Here is a 15,991-nt window from a genome sequence, read left to right on the forward strand (position 1 = left end):
AGCTTTGTGCAGAAAAAACTTCAGATAAGAATATTTGTTTATTACAAGATTTAATTCTGGTCTTTCTGCATTGTATGTCAGAATTTATTTCTCAGGCAAGAATGTTGATAAATAATAGTCTTGGCACCTGAATGGTATTTTGAGATGCTTATTTGATTCAACTCCAAATCCTGGTGGGTGACTGAGCAATGCTCGTTTAGTATGAGGATGTGATTTAACTCCAAGCAGAACTTCAAAAGTGTAGAGCCAGTCCACAAACAACAGGCACTGATTTCCACCTCTGTCATAGGGATGAGATGTTCAAGTTCAGATAGGGAAATACGCACACAGGGAAATGTGTTTTGGAGAGATTTTTGATGGTGACGGTGAAAGTGAGACAGGCTGAAATTCCTAGGGTGCAGAAACTGGTGATAGGTGAGGACCCCACTCCTACTGTTTGATTTAATCGCAGTTAACTTTAGATTAAAAAGCAGACCTGATCCGGACTGACAGTAGCCAGAATTTAAAATGACCTGAAATCCCAACTCTTGAGTGGGTTTGGGATGATCATTCAAATTAGCATATTATTTCTGATTTATGACTCATTATCATCCCTCTCATCCTCTGTGTAGCTTACTACCGGCCTGCAATTATTCTAAAACTCATAATCAACCCTCTTTTACCATTGTACATTCACATAACCCTACAGTTCAGGAAGAGGCAATTCAGCCCGGCGTAGCAGCACAGTGGTTAGCACTGGTGCCTCAGCACCAGGGACCTGGGTTCAATCCCAGCTTCGGTTCACTGTCTGTGGAGTTTGCATATTCTCCTCATGTCTATGTGGGTTTCCTCTGGGTGCTCCAGTTTCCTCCCTGCACAGTCCAAAGATATGCAGGTTAGGTTGATTGGCCATGCTAAATTGACCCTTACTGTCAGATTAGCAGGGTAAATTTGTGGGGTTTCTGGAATAGGGGCTAGGTGAGATTGTGGTCAGTGCAAACTTGATGGGACCAATGGCCTCTTCTGTACTGTAGGGATTCTATGAAGTCTGCACCAACTCTCCCAATGAGCATCCCGCCCAGGCCCTCCCCTCTGCCATATCCCCATAACCTCAAGCATTTCCCATGGCTAATCCAATTAACCTGCACATCTTTTGTACACTAAGGAACAATTTAGCATAGCCAATCCATCTAACCTTTACGTTTTTAGACAGTGGGAGGAAACCGACGCACCTGAAGGAAATCTATACGGACATGGAGAGAACATGCAAACTCCACACAGTCACCCAAAGCTGGAATTGAACTCGGGTCTCTGTTGCTGTGGGACAGCAATGCTAACCACTTTGCCTCCATGCTGCCTCATTATGTAACTCACTGCCAGGAATTTATAACTGTTTGTAACTCCATCCTGGCTTCTGTTCTCTCTATACAATTCACTGTCAGATCTCTGTTACTCTGGTAAGGGAGAGCCTGAAGATCGGGATTGCACGTAGATCCTATAAAGATACAACACAAGCCTGAAGCTGCTTGCTGCCTGGTTCAGGTGGTCGTGTGCTGATGCTGGACTTCCAAGGTTGACCTTAGTGAATATCTGCAACATTCTTGCAGTGTGAACCCAAGCATGTGATAACCTTGCTACAGCTGTCCCATTTCAAGGGCCACTAGCCTATATGGAGCACCTAGAAGAAGCTCACGCAAACACAGGGCAAACATACAAACGCCACACAATCACCCAAGGCCAGAATTGAACCCGGGTTTCTGCTGCTGTAAGGCGGCACTGCTAACCACTGCTGTCCCAGAAGGGCCATTTGCTGATGTGACTGGACTTCGGTTAACATTGAAAGTGAGATGAAACATCCTGAGCCTTGTTCATTGTGGCCGGTGACTTCAAATTAGGCCAAACTCAAAAGCATATTACCAAGTTACCACCAGCACGTCTCCTGTTCCAACAGAGGCCCAAACATCCTAGACCACTGCTACACAAATGTCAAACGTGCCTATTGCTCTGTCGTCCACTCACACTTTGACAAATCAGATCACAAGGCTGTGCTCCTGCTCCCAGTTTATAAGCAAAAACTGGAGCAGGGGAATTCATCAAACTGAGTCACGCAATGTTGGTCTGAGGAAGCGGATGATCTCCTACTGCTTGGAGTTAGTGGACTGGTCAGTATTTAAAAACTCTGCGACCAGTCTGAATGAGTACGCCACTACAATAACTGACTTCATTAGTAAGTGTGTAGAAGACTGAGTGCCAAAGAAGCAAATCCTTGTGTTGCCCAACCGGAAATCATGGATGAACAGGGATATCCATTGCTTGCTGAAGTCCAGGTCTGAGGTGTTCAAGTCAGGCAACACTGACCTATACAAGAAAGCCAGATACGATCCAAGGAGATCCAGCAAAGATGCCAAAAGACAATTTCAGACCAAGTTAGAGTCCCAGGCTGGCCACACTGACCCCCCGCCGCTTATGGCAATGTCTGCAGGATGTAACAGATCACAAGATGAAGGCATGTAAAATCACCAGCTCCACCGCATCCCTCCCTGATGAGCTCAATGCATCCTGTGCCCATTTTGAGCAAGAGGTCCGCGAGAACATGCCCTCCAGCCTAGAAGCTCTGGATGAACTTGTAACTGGGGTCACCATTGCAGATGTCAGAGCAGCTTTCTTGAAGGTCAATCCATGGAAAGCGACTGGCCCAGATGGAGTACCTGGATGTGCACTCAGATCCTACGCAGATCAGTTGGCAGAGGGATTCGCAGACATCTTCAACCTCTCTTCACAATAATCTGAGATCCCTATCTGCTTGAAGAAGACAACTATCATCCCGGTACCTAAGAAAAACCAAGCAGTGTGCCTTAATGACTATCGGTTGGTGGCTCTGACATCCATCATTATGAAGTGCTTTGAAAGGTTAGTCATGGCATGCATCAATTTCAGCCTCCCAGGTGACCTGGATCCACTACAGTTTGCTTACCACCGCAATAGATCCACAGCAAACACCATTTCCCTGACCCTGCACTCAACCCTGGGACACCTAGAAACAAGGACACCTGTGTCAGATTCCTATTTATTGACTAGAGCTCAGCCTTCAACACTATTATTCCCACGAAACTCATCTCCAAACTCCATGGCCTGGGCCTTGGCACCTCCCTCTGCGACTGGATCCTGAACTTCCTAACTCACAGACCACAATCAGTGAGGATAGGCAACAACATCTCCTCTACGATCATCCTTAACACCAGTGCCCGAGGTTGTGTTCTCAGCCCCCTACTATACTCCTTATACAGCTATGACCATGTGGCCAAATTCCCCTCCAATTTGATTTTCAAGTTTGCTGACGACACCACCGTAATGGGTTGGATCTAAAACAATGACAAGACAGAGTACAGGAATGAGATAGAGAATCTGGTGAATTGGTGCAGCAACAATAACCTCTCCCTCAATGTCAACAAAACGAGAGAGATTGTCATCGACTTCAGGAAGCAGAAAGGAGAACATGCCCCTGTCTTCACCAATGGGGAAGAAGTAGAAAGGATGGAGAGCTTCAAGTTTTTAGATGTCCAGATCACCAACAACCTGTCCTGGTTCCTCCATGTCAACACTATAGTTAAGAAAGTCCACCAATGCCTCTACTTTCTCAGAAGATAAGGAAATTTGGCATGTCAGCTATGACTCTCACCAACTTTTACAGATGCACCATAGGAAGCATTCTTTCTGGTTGCATCACAGCTTGGTTTGGCTCCTGCTCTGCCCAAGACTGAAAGGAACTACAAAAGGTCATGAAAGTAGCCCAATCCATCACGCAAACCAGCCTCCCATCCATTGACTCTGTCTACACTTCCCGCTGCCTTGACAAAGCAGCCAGCACAATAAAGGCCCCACGCACTTGGCACATGTACAACAATTACATTAACACTGGGAGTGCTGGAACTGGTAACTGACAAGGATTGGATCAAACTGCACATTGCAGAGAGCATTGAATTACTCTGCAGCATCAAATTATACATACCCTCCACCTTCTTTCTTTAGGAAAGAGATACAAAAATCTGAGGTCACTTACCAACCAACCCAAGAACAGCGTCTTCCCTGCTGCTGTTAGACTTTTGAATGGATTTACCTTGCGTTAAGTTGATCTTATTCTACACTCTATCTATGACTGTAACACTACATTCTGCACTGTCTCATTTCCTTCTCTGTGAATGGTATGCTTTGTCTGTATAGCACGCAAGAAACAATACTTTTCACAGTATGTTAATACATGTGACAATAATAAATCAAATCAAATCAAGTTATCACCTTGACTTTGCCCATTCATTTTGAACTTAATTGTTTGCACTTCTTGGAGGGGAAAGAAAACCCTTAAAACTCCAAAAAAAAACTAAACTTTTAAGGGGCGTCTTGACAAACACATGAATAGGATAGGAATGGAGGGATACCGTCCCCCGAAGAGTAGGGGGTTTTAGTTCAGTTGGGCAGCATGGTCGGTGCAGGCTTGGAGGGCCGAAGGGCCTGTTCCTGTGCTGTCATTTTCTTTGTTCTAAACCACTAGTTAGAGTATATTGTCTTTTATTTTACCAGCCAGAAACAACTGTAATTATACAGTTGCAAAATACTAGATAAGAAAACTGTCACTTGACTTTGAGCAATCGACCATATCATTGTTCCCACAAGATTGGCACCTTCCTCAGTCATACTGTACAATTACAGCAACACTGGGAGTGCTGGAACCGGTAACTGACAAGGTCTGGATCAAACTGCACATTGCAGAGAGGATTGAATTACTCTGCAGCATCAAATTATACATTCCAGACAAACTTCTGGGTGTGTCTTCTCTTTCAAGGGGACCTGTCAGAAACTAGGCCCTCTCGGCAAGGAAGTCTGCCATCCTTACCTGGTCTGGCCTATACGTGACTCCAGATTCACAGCAATGTGGCAGATTGTTAAATACACTCTGAACTAGCCAGTGAGCAAGCCACTCAATTCACTATTCATAGAATCCCTACAGTGCAAAAGGAGGCCATACGGCCCATCAAATCTGTACTGACCACTATCCCACCCAGGCCCCATTCCTCATATTTACCCTGCTAATCCCCTGATACTGAGGTTAATTTAGCATGGTCAATCAACCTAAGCCACACATCTTTGGAGTGTGGGAGGAAACCGGAGCACCCAGAAGAAACCCATGCAGATAAGGGGAGAACGTGCAAACGCCACACAGAGAGCTGGGAATCAAATCTAAGTCCCTGGAGCTGTGAGGCAGTAGTGCTAACCACTCTGCCATATTGTAGTGTTATTGTCACTGGGCTAGTAATCCAAAGACCCAGGGTAAAGCTCTGGGGACCAGGGTTCAAATCCCATCACAGAAGATGGGGAAATTTGAAATCAATAAAAAAATTTCTGGAACTGTTGACCATGAAACCATTGTCGATTGTCATAAGGAGGTTCACTATTGTCCTTTAGGGAAGGAAATCTGCCATCCTACCTGGTCTGGCCTACATGTGACTCCAGATCCACAGTAATGTGGTTGATGGTTAAGTACCCTCTTAACTGGCCAAGCAAGTCACTCCATTCATTAAATGGGTAATTCAATAAGTGGGTAATAAATGTCAATGACACTCACATTCCATGAACGAATAAAAAAACTCCCAAAATGAATTGAAGATTTTTTCCTGCTTCTGATCATTAACACTTAATTCTGCGCAGTTGTACAGTTACATTTCCAGAGTGTGTGCAGTGTGTTATGGATAAAATTGAACTTCTTGAATAATGTCTATCCCCTCAATGCCCAGTCTTCCTGTCTGGGCCTGGACCTGGATGAAGTTGGCCAGGCTCCTGACCAGGCAGCAGGGAGGGGTTTGCAACCAGGAGAATGGAGACACAAGATCCTAAATCCGTTTATTTTCCAACAGGCCCTGATTGCAAAGTTCAACATGAGATGCACTGCTTTCTCTGCTCTTGAGTCATAGGCACGCTCATAGAATCCCTGCGGTGCGGAAGGAGGTCATTTGGCCCATTGACCCTACATCAATTTTCCAACAGAGTATTTTACCCAGGCTCAGCCCCCATCCTATCCCATAATCTCATGGATTTACCCCGCAAATCCCCATTGACAAAAACTGCCCAAGAATACAAATCAGACTTAAGCATCAGCAGAGTTTCTAAATTTGGTTTTGAAACTGGGAATATTGTGATGAGTTTTATGATGTGTTTTATTACCCTGGGTCTCTGGATTACTAGTCCAGTGATAATACCATTATGCCAGTGCCTCCCCTCCTGAAAGGGGGGGGGTGAGAGATTTGATTGAGGTATTGCTATCGGAAAAGAAAGAATGTGCAATGCTTTCCCTTCAACAAAGGATATTTGTAAACCAGAGAGACTTTACAACCATCATTTTGCAGTCATCCAGATTTTCTGAAATTCAAATTTCACCATCAGTTGTGATAGGATTTGAACCCTGAGTATTACCTTGGTCTATGCATTACTAGCCCAGTGACAATACAACAACACCGCACCACCTCCTCCCTATGATTTAGCATGGGCTGGCAGGGTTCTCAGGAAAGTAGTGACTACTGCAGTCCATATGGTGCAGGTACAGCCACAGTGCTTTTTTCTGAAGTAGTTAGCACTGCTGCCTCAGAGCACCAGGGCCCCGGGTTCAATTCCTGGCTTGAGTCACTGTCTGTGCGAAGTCTGCACATTCTCCCTGTGTCTGCGTGGGTTTCCTTCAGGTGCTCCGGTTTCCTCCCACTGTCCGAAAGGTATGCTGGTTAGGTGCATTGGCCATGCTAAATTCTCTCAGTGCACCTAAATGGGCGCTGGAGCGTGGCAACTAGGGAATTTTCACAGTAACTTCATTGTGGTGTGAATGTAAGCCTACTTGTGACACTAATAAATAAACATTAAACTTTTAAACTTCAAAAGGCTACAGAAAAAAGCTCAGTGACTACCACTGTTTGCTGTGCAGACACATGGATTTGGGCCAGTGTCTGTGGGAGTTTGAGCATTCTCCCCGTGCTTGCGTGGGTTTTGTCCGGGTGCTCTGGTTTCCTCCCACATCCCAAAGATGTGCTATTAGGCTGATTGGAAGTAATAAATTGTCCCTAAATTCCCTCAATGTGAATTGCCATAAAACAATAGATAAGGGTCATGGGTGGAGGGGGGGGACTGGTAATGTTAAAATGGCGGCGTGGGCTCGTTGGGCTGAAGGGCCTGTTTCCCAGGCTGTTTTGTTCTTTGTTCTTTGTACTTCCCTCTGGACCACATTATATAGCAATCAGGAGCTGGAAGCCTGATTGCTTTTTTTAAAGTCCTGCACTTCCAGCTTGGGTATCAGCTGTAATGATCTAACTGGGATGAAGTAACCTAGCACTGTGGTTGAAAATTTAAAAGTGAATAATGCTGATAAAACTAATAACCAAACATGGCCTGGCATATAATAAAGAAAAAACAATTGAAAGGAAATGAGGCTTTCTTTGAGGTCAGTAGTCAGAAAATTCCCTGTAACCAGCAATCTGGGGTGGCATGGTGGCACAGTGGTTAGTGCTGCTGCCTCACAGCACCAGGGACTAGGGTTCCATTCCTGCCTTGGTCTGTGTGGAGTTTGCATGTTTTCCCCATGTCTGCATGGGATTCCTCCGGGTGCTCCAGTTTCCTCCCACAGTCTGATTAGGTGCATTGACCCAAACAGATGCTGGAGTGTGGTGACTAGGGAAATTTCACAGTAACTTCATTGCAGTGTTAATGTAAGTCTCACTTGTGACTAATAAATAAATGTTTACTTTTCTCTAGAACCACAAATTCCCTACAGTGCAGAAGGAGGCCTTTTGGCCCATCAAGTTTGCACCAACTCTCCAAAAGAGCATCTTACTCAGGCCCACTAGAAGCTAGTGATCTCATCCCCCTCTTTACCTTATTAATAATTGATATGAAGGAAGGAGGTCCAAGTAATGTGATCCAACTCCTATTGATACTCAGCCATTCTGCTTTTCTCCCTCATTGTTCTGTTCTGTTTGAAAGTAGCTTGTGCTCCCTGAAATTTTAATAACAATGCTGATTTAAACATGAGAATGAGAATTTTAGTCTCAAAGGCATTGTCAAACTGGGAGTCATTGTGGGTCAACGAGCTCAGGGGTGATGGGGTCAATGAGACTGGTGCGAGTTAGGGTGAGGGCAGTGAAGATTTGATGGGCTTGTACTTTTGGAGAGTGGTTGATGGGAGATTGGCCAAGGGAGCAATGGGATGGTCAGGTCTGGAGATAGCAAAGGCTTAGATATTGATTTCTGTTGGCTGAGGCAGGGAGTGGAGATCGGCAGTGTTACAAAGCAGGCAATCTTTATGGTGGAGAGGACGTAGTTGCTCTGGAAATAGTGCAGAGGAGGCTTACAAGAATGCTGCCTGAGCTGAAATAGTGTAGTTATGAGGAGAGAATGGATAGATTGGGGTTTTTTTTTGCAACAAAGAAGGCTAAGGGGTGACTTGATAGAGGTGTACAAAATTATGAGGGGAACTGATAGAGTAGACAGGATAAAATTGTTTCCCTTGATGGGGAATGGTAGAACCGGGGCATAGATTCAAGACAAGTGGCAGTGGGTGTACAGGAGACGTGAAGAAGAACTTTTTTTACGCAAAGGGTGGTGGGTGTCTGGGATCCGCTGCCCGAGTTGGCAATGGAGGGAGAGACTCCAAACTCTTTTTAAAAGTAAAAAGTCTCACAACACCAGGTTAAAGTCTAACAAGTTTATTTGGAATCACGAGCTTTTGGAGCGCTGCTCCCTCAGCAGGTTTATTGCATTCACCTGATGAAGGAGCAGTGCTCCGAAAGTTTGTGATGCCAAGTAAACCTGTTGGACTTTAACCTGGTAATGTGAGACTTCTTACTGTGCCCACCCCAGTCCAATGCTGGCATCTCCACTTCTTTTCAAAAGGACCTGGATCGGCACCTTAATGCTGTAAGCTACAGGACTATCAATCTGGTGCAGGAAGGTGGAATTAGGTGAAAAAGGCACCAGGATGCCTTGGGCTGGCATGGACAAGATGTGCCAAATGGTATCCTTCTGTGCCGCAACTTTTCTAAGGTTCTATGGTTATGGAGTTAGATCATTGGTTCAGGGCCAGCTAGGCCATTGAGGTCACAAACCATCTGCTTTGGACTGCAACAGTAGCCAGGAAGAGGGACAAATCAGGGGTTAGGATATTGAGGTGAGGACTGAAGGTTTTGGCTTCAACCATCCCAGTGTTTGATTGGAGGAAACTTTGGTTCGATCCAAGTCAAGCAGTGTGACAACACAGATAATTACCACTGGCCTAACTGAATATCACATTACTCACATATTTCCCAATGACACTACCTTAAATTTAGCCTTTAAAACTACCTTTTAGCCCACCCAGTAAATGTATGATTGCTTTGAGTATTCCATTCTTCTTCCTGATTCTTAGCAAGGGCACCTAAGCTTGATGTTATCAGTAAATGTTACACAACAGTATTTTAGGAAATATTTCCATCTCCTTTCGGGAAGATTGAGTTTGAAAATGTCTTTTCCGATTCTGTAATTATGAGGTGAAAGACAAGGTTCTGATGTCAATGTCCCCACATTCATTTCCACAAGGTTTTGCCTTTAGTTTGCTATTTTTTATGATACATCCTCTTATATAGGGGTCTGCTGTTAGTGATGCAGTAATCCATCAAAGGAGTTCAGATGGCAAACAGTTTGGTATTGCAGGGGTGGGGCGGGAGTGTGTTCGTGCAGGGGTGGAGCATGAAGGGGATCATGATTGTGGGCCGTGTTGTGAGTCAGGCAGGCAGATCCACTGGGAGGGCCCAGATGTTCCAAGGATGTATAAAAGTGTAGATATCTTGGAGCATTTGGGAGGGCCTAAATACTCCAAGATATCTACAATTTTATACATATGCAGTTACTAACAAAGAGAGAGTAAAATACAAAGGAAAATATATTTAATATCAACATTTAATCTAGAATATTTGAAATTCAGGCAAGTACCAAGAGTGTTTAAAATTTTCTGATGCCAAGAAGGTGCAGCACAGATTCTGCCAGCTGCTATATTGCAGCTCTGACAAAGAGTCAACCTGAAATATTAGGCTCCATTCTGCCTCCACAGATGCTGTCAGATTTGCTCAGATTTTCCAGGATTACCTGTTTTTGTTTCAGATTCCAGCAGTAATTTGCCTTCAGCTGCTGTATTGATATTAGAATCATAGAATCCCTACAGTGCAGAAGGAGGCCATTCGTCCCATCAAGCCTGTCCCGACAACAATCCCACCCAGGCCCTATCCCCATAACCCTATGTATTTGCCCTGCTGATCTCCCTGACACTGAGGGGCAATTTGGCAATGCCAATCAACCTAACCCGTAGATCTTTCTAACTACTGACTCAAATCTTTGGGGTGGCACGGTGGCACAGTGGTTAGCACTGCTGCCTCACAGCACCAGGGACCCAGGTTCAATTCTGGCTTTGGATCACTGTCTGTGTGGAGTTTGCACATTCTCCCCATGTCTGTGTGGGTTTCCTCCAGATGCTCCAGTTTCTCCCACAGTCCAAAGATGTGCAGATTAGGTGATGGGCCATCATAAATAGTCAGGAGGACTGGTTACAGTAAATATATGGGGATAGGGCTTGGGTGGGATTGTGGTTGGTGCAGACTCAATGGGCCAAATGGCCTCCTTCTGCACTGCAGGGATTCTGTTCTATGAGAAAGTGGAGCAGGTAGTGGAGCCACTGGGAAACCTGCCTTGTATTTATTCTTGAGGTCACTTTCTTATTGTGCACAATGTGAAACAGCTGATAAGAGTGGGATAATGTTCAATCAAGGATTTATCAGCAGAAGTAGGAACTCCCTTTTCAAAAATTCATTCAGGGGGATTTGAACATCACACAAAAGCCAGTGGTTTTTATTGCCTGTTTCTTTGAGAGGCTGCTGTTAAGCACCTTCTCAAACCTCTGCAGCCTGTGTAGTGAAGGTGCTCCCACTGTGTTGTTAGAACAAAGAACAAAAAACAAAGAAAAGTACAGCTCAGGAACAGGCCCTTCGGCCCTCCAAGTCCGTGTTGAATATGATGCCCTAACTAAACCAACTCCTGTCCTTACTCAGTCTATATCCCTCTATTCCTTCCCAATTCATATACCCATCCAGATGCCTCTTAAATGTTACTAATGTGCCTGCTTCCACCACCTCCTCTGGCACAACGTTCCAGGCACTCACCACTCTCTGTGTGAGAAACTTCCCCCACACATCTCCCTTAAACTTGTCCCCTCTCACCTTGAATCTGTGTCCCCTGGTAATTAACACTTCCACCCTGGGAAAAAGCCTCTGACTATTTATCCTGTCTATGCCTCTCATAATCTTGTAGACCTCTATCAGGTATCCCCTGAGCCTCCCTTTTTCCAGGGAAAACAATCCTAGTTTATTCAGCCTAAGCCAGCAAGGGAGTTCCAGGATTTTGGCCCATTTCTTTGGTAATTAAAAAGGGAGTTTCATAGCCACTGGGCTGATGGTCAGAAACCTGCATTCCAGCGACACACTCTTGTGTCTGTCATTTCATCATCTCTCACTCAGCTCTGACAGTGAAGGACAACAGCGACAGGTTTCATTTGTATCACACCTTTACCATCCGAAGGCCAGTGTCTCATTAAGCAAAGTTTGACACCAACTCAAATGTCATGGACACTAGACAAAGGGAGTGTTAATGGTAGGATTAAGTACTGAAGAAGGTACAGATAGCGGCATAAAGGTAAAAGAGCAGAATGTAATAATAGGAGAGGGGATGCATTTGCATTGGGACAAACCAATAAATGAAGAACAAAATGTGGGGGGGGCGGTGAAGATAAAAGGGAAAGTTCACAGTCTGAAGTTATTGAACTCAATACTTTGCTTTCACTGAGCACTGACTATTGTTCTCCTCTCCCGCACCCCCAGAAATATAATCTGTTAAATTTACGCTCCAATTCTGAAGAAGAGCCATGTAGACTCAGAATGTTAACTCTATTTCTCTCTCTACAGATGCTGCCAGGCCTGTTGCGATTATCTAGCATTTTCTGTTTTTATTTCAGCTTTTCAGCATCTGTATTATTTTGCTTTTCATAGAAGCACAGAATCGTTCCATGTAGAAGGAGGCCATTTGGCCCATCGAGTCAGCACCGACCACAATCCCACCCAGGTCCTATTCCCATGCATTCATCCTAGCTAGTTCCCCTGATGCTAAGGGGCAATTTCCCTTGGCCAATCCACCTAACCTGCACATCTTTGGACTGTGGAACGCAGCCACGCTGGAAACAGTGCTAACCACTGTGCCACCATGCCGCCTACTTTTATTTGAAATCTGGGTGAGAGTTGGTTAGGACACCCTGGCAGTGGAAGGGCAGCCCCCTCAGCACAGACCCAGCCGTCTATCGAGTGTGTGTCATTGACATAGAAAGAACTTTAGTTCACAACACCGGCCTCTGCTGAACTGAGTCAGTTAGATCTTATCAAGTCAAACTATAAACCCATTAAATTAGTTACACATTGCACCTGATACACCCCTTGAGTGAACTGTAAAATAAAATGTTTGAGTTGAAAGTTCATGTGAATGACCTGCTGTAAAGCTATAAATACAGCAAATGCCCGGGGACAGGAGCAGTCCAGACGGAGCTTACACTCTGCCTCTTGAGTATCAGTTTGAGTCAGGATGGAGAAAGCGGCTGTAGGAAATGCCTCAGTGCCAGAGTATGACTGCCCCATTTGCTTCAGCAAGTACGATTACTTCATTCGCAAACCCAAGCAACTAGCGTGCCAGCACTGCTTCTGTGCGATCTGTTTGAAGATCATCATGTCAGACGGCAAAGGTAGCTCCTGGGTTGTCACCTGCCCTCTCTGCCGACACTCCACGCCGGTGATCGATGCACAGATCAGCAATCTCCCTGACCACCAGGGCCTGATGGCCGGCCTGTCCAGGAGGATGTCTGCCTTCCGCGAGCCTGTGCCCGAGATGCTGCTGTCTCCCCAACTCCTGCTGCAGAGCCACACCAGCACCTTCACCCTCATCGCTGAGACCAACAGCCATCCGGACCCGGAGGAGGAACACTTCAGGAACAGGGTGACAGCTGCCGCCATCCGGCGCTTCCTCCTCACCATGGTCTTCTTCTCCATCCTCATGTTTGCCCTGCAGTATTTCTTCAGAAACTGGGCCCTGACCTGGATTCTGATTATCCTGACTACCCTGTGTGCACTGACAGGGCTGGTCCTTCTCTACATCACCTGTCAACGTGAAAGACGCCGGCAGCACACCACGGGTTGCGACTGCCTGCCTTTCTTCAATTGTTAACACCAAATGCTCACACGGAATTGGATCGCGAGTCAAACTTTGGTGCTTTGGAAATCTCACTGTACACAATAATAAACAGGAGCTTGGTTGGGGTTGCAAGTGCGCCTCCTGTCAATCATGGGAACTGAGCCAAGGGAGTTCAAATTTTCACTGAACTTGGTATGAATATTGTCATTTGAACCGTTTAGAGTTATGTTAGTTTAGACCGGCGGTGAATTTTGTAGTCGTGAGCCCTACCTTTAAAAGGGGGTTTGGGTGCTTTTTGTTGTGGTGGTGGGACCCACCAGTCGCTGGTCTTGCGGATCTGAGATCTGTGTTTACTCGGCACCTTGAAGGTCAGTGGGGAGAAAGAGATTCTAATCAAAGACTGCACCTGTTTTTCCATTCCACAGTAAACAGTGTGAACTTTGGTCAAAATCCATTTCACATTCTGTGATATGGAATGTATGCCTAGGAATAACAAAAGGAGACAGCTGGGTTGATGCAATACTTTGCCTCTGTGTGATTGTACTGTACCTAAAGTGTTGCTACTTCTGAGAAATACCAAATAAACGGAACTTTTTCTATCCATGTTTTCAAATTGTTTACATCTCAACTTAGTTTTTTCCAAGAAAACATCAAGCAAACTGATTATTCATGCAAGGGTATCTTAAATTACAACAGTTGAACAATCCAACACTTTTTTTACTTAGAACTGTAAGGTAAACAAACCCAGAGCTCCCTGGACTGTAGAAGAAATTAAGAAAGAAAAGCTATCTTATGTGCATTGGTGGTTCAGTGATAGATTTCTCGCTTGCCACGTGGGAAGCCCGGGTTCGATTCCTGGCCAATACAGAGCTTAGGGTGTTATGCCCATCTTAGGGTGTTATGGTGGCAGAGTGGCTAATATTTCTCCCTCAGTGCCAGGGACCTGGGTTTGATTCCTGGCTTGGGTCACTGCCTGTGTGGATCTGCATGTTCTCACCATAACTGCATGGGTTTGCTCCAGTTTCCTCTAAAAGTCATGCTGGTTAATTGCACTGGCCATGTTAAATTGTCCCTTAGTGTTCCCGAACAGGTGCCAGAGTGTGGCAACTAGGGGATTTTTACAGTAACTTCATTGTAGTGTTAATGTAAGCCTACCTGTGACACTGATAAATAAACTTTATAAGGTGTGCTTATTACAGATGTTAAGCAGAAAATACAATTGAAAACCAAGCTAAATGTAGGAGAAGTAAAGAGGACAAATGAAAGAAGAATCCCAAAGTCTTCTACAGGCCTATACATAGTGAAAGGGAGGTGAAAGGAGGAGTAAGGTCCATTATGAACAAAAACGAGATTTGGACATGGAGGCAGAGGGTATAGCTTTGCATTTGTCTTTGCGAAGGAAGATGCTATCCAGACCAGGGTAAAAAATAGGTTAATCTAGATGGGTTTAAAATTGAAAAAAAACGTATTGGATATGTTGTCTGTACTTGGGAGACTGAATGAGATGCATCCAAGGATATGGAGGGTAGTGAGAGTGGAAATTGTGGAGGTACTGGAGATCATTTTTCAGTCTTCCTGAGACTCAGGGGTAATGCCAAAGGAATGGAGAGTTGTAAATGTTATTCCCTTGTTCAAAAAAGGTGTAAAGATAAGCCCAGCAACTACAGGCTAGTTAGTTTAACTTCAGTGGTTGGGAAACTCCTAGAAGCAATCATTCGGGGCAAAGGTAATTGTCACGTGAACAAATGTGGATTATATGAGGAATGAATTTCTTGAGGGAAAATCATGTTTGATTAACTTGTCGGAGTTTTTTTGAGGAGGTAACAGAGAGGGTTGATGAGGGTAATGCCGCTGATATAGTGTACATGGACTTTCAGAAGGTGTTTGATACAGTGCCGCACAGCAGACTTGCAAACACAATTATGGCCCATGGAATAAAGGGGACAGGATACAGATCTGACTGAATGATAGGTAGCAAGGGTAAAGGTACGTAGATGTTTTTCATGCTGAAGGAAGATTTGTAGTCGAGTTCCCCAAGGGTCAGTGTTGGGACCCTTGCTTTCCCTGACAAATATTAATTACCTCGACCTTGATGCACAGGGCCTGATTTCAAAGTTTGTGGATAAAACAAAACTTGGAAGCATTGTGAACTGTGAGGAGGATAGTGTCAAACTTCAAAGGGTCAGAGACAATGGGCAGACAGGTGGCTGGTTCTGGAATTCAGAATCTACTGATGATCATAAAACCATTGTCAACTGTTGGAAAAACCCATCTGGTTCAGTAATGCCCTTTGGAGAAGGAAATCTGCCATCCTTACCTGGTCTGGCCTACATGTGACTCCAGAGCCACAGCAATGTGGGGTTGACTCTCAACTGCTCTCCAAGGGCAACTGAGGATGGGCAATAAATGCTGGCTAGCCAGCGACACCCATGTCCCATGAATGAATAAAAAAAGATGAAGTTCAGTGCAGATTTATTTCGGCAGGAAGAACATGGAGAGACAATAAAAAATGAAGGGTACAATTCTAAAAGGGTTGAAGAAACAGAGGGACCTTGGTGTATATGTACAATAATCATTAAAGGGCAGGTTAAGATAGCAGTTAAGAAAGCATACAGTACCCGGGGTTATATTAATGGGGGCATAGAATACAAGAACAAGGAGGCTATGTTGAATTTGTTTAAGTTACCAGTTTGGCTTCAACTAGAGTATTGTGTCCAGTTCTGGG

General features: G+C 44.8%; 1 protein-coding gene across 1 annotated transcript; it reads left to right on the forward strand.

Annotated features, from left to right (window-relative positions):
• The first annotated feature begins 12,616 nt into the window (after positions 1-12,616).
• Positions 12,617-13,306, forward strand: LOC145360203 (E3 ubiquitin-protein ligase RNF186-like). The gene has a single exon (XM_080215240.1). The coding sequence runs from the start codon at positions 12,664-12,666 to the stop codon at positions 13,297-13,299; it is 636 nt and encodes a 211-aa protein (XP_080071366.1). The 5' UTR covers positions 12,617-12,663; the 3' UTR covers positions 13,300-13,306.
• Positions 13,307-15,991: the final 2,685 nt, after the last annotated feature.

The sequence above is a fragment of the Carcharhinus amblyrhynchos genome, chromosome 30, assembly GCF_965287045.1.
Source record: "Carcharhinus amblyrhynchos chromosome 30, sCarAmb.v2.hapA, whole genome shotgun sequence".
Taxonomy (NCBI): domain Eukaryota; kingdom Metazoa; phylum Chordata; class Chondrichthyes; order Carcharhiniformes; family Carcharhinidae; genus Carcharhinus; species Carcharhinus amblyrhynchos.

What these genes read in the sequence shown, in the direction of transcription:
- LOC145360203 (XM_080215240.1), top strand. Translation starts at nt 12,664, where the DNA reads ATGGAGAAAGCGGCTGTAGGAAATGCCTCAGTGCCAGAGTATGACTGC.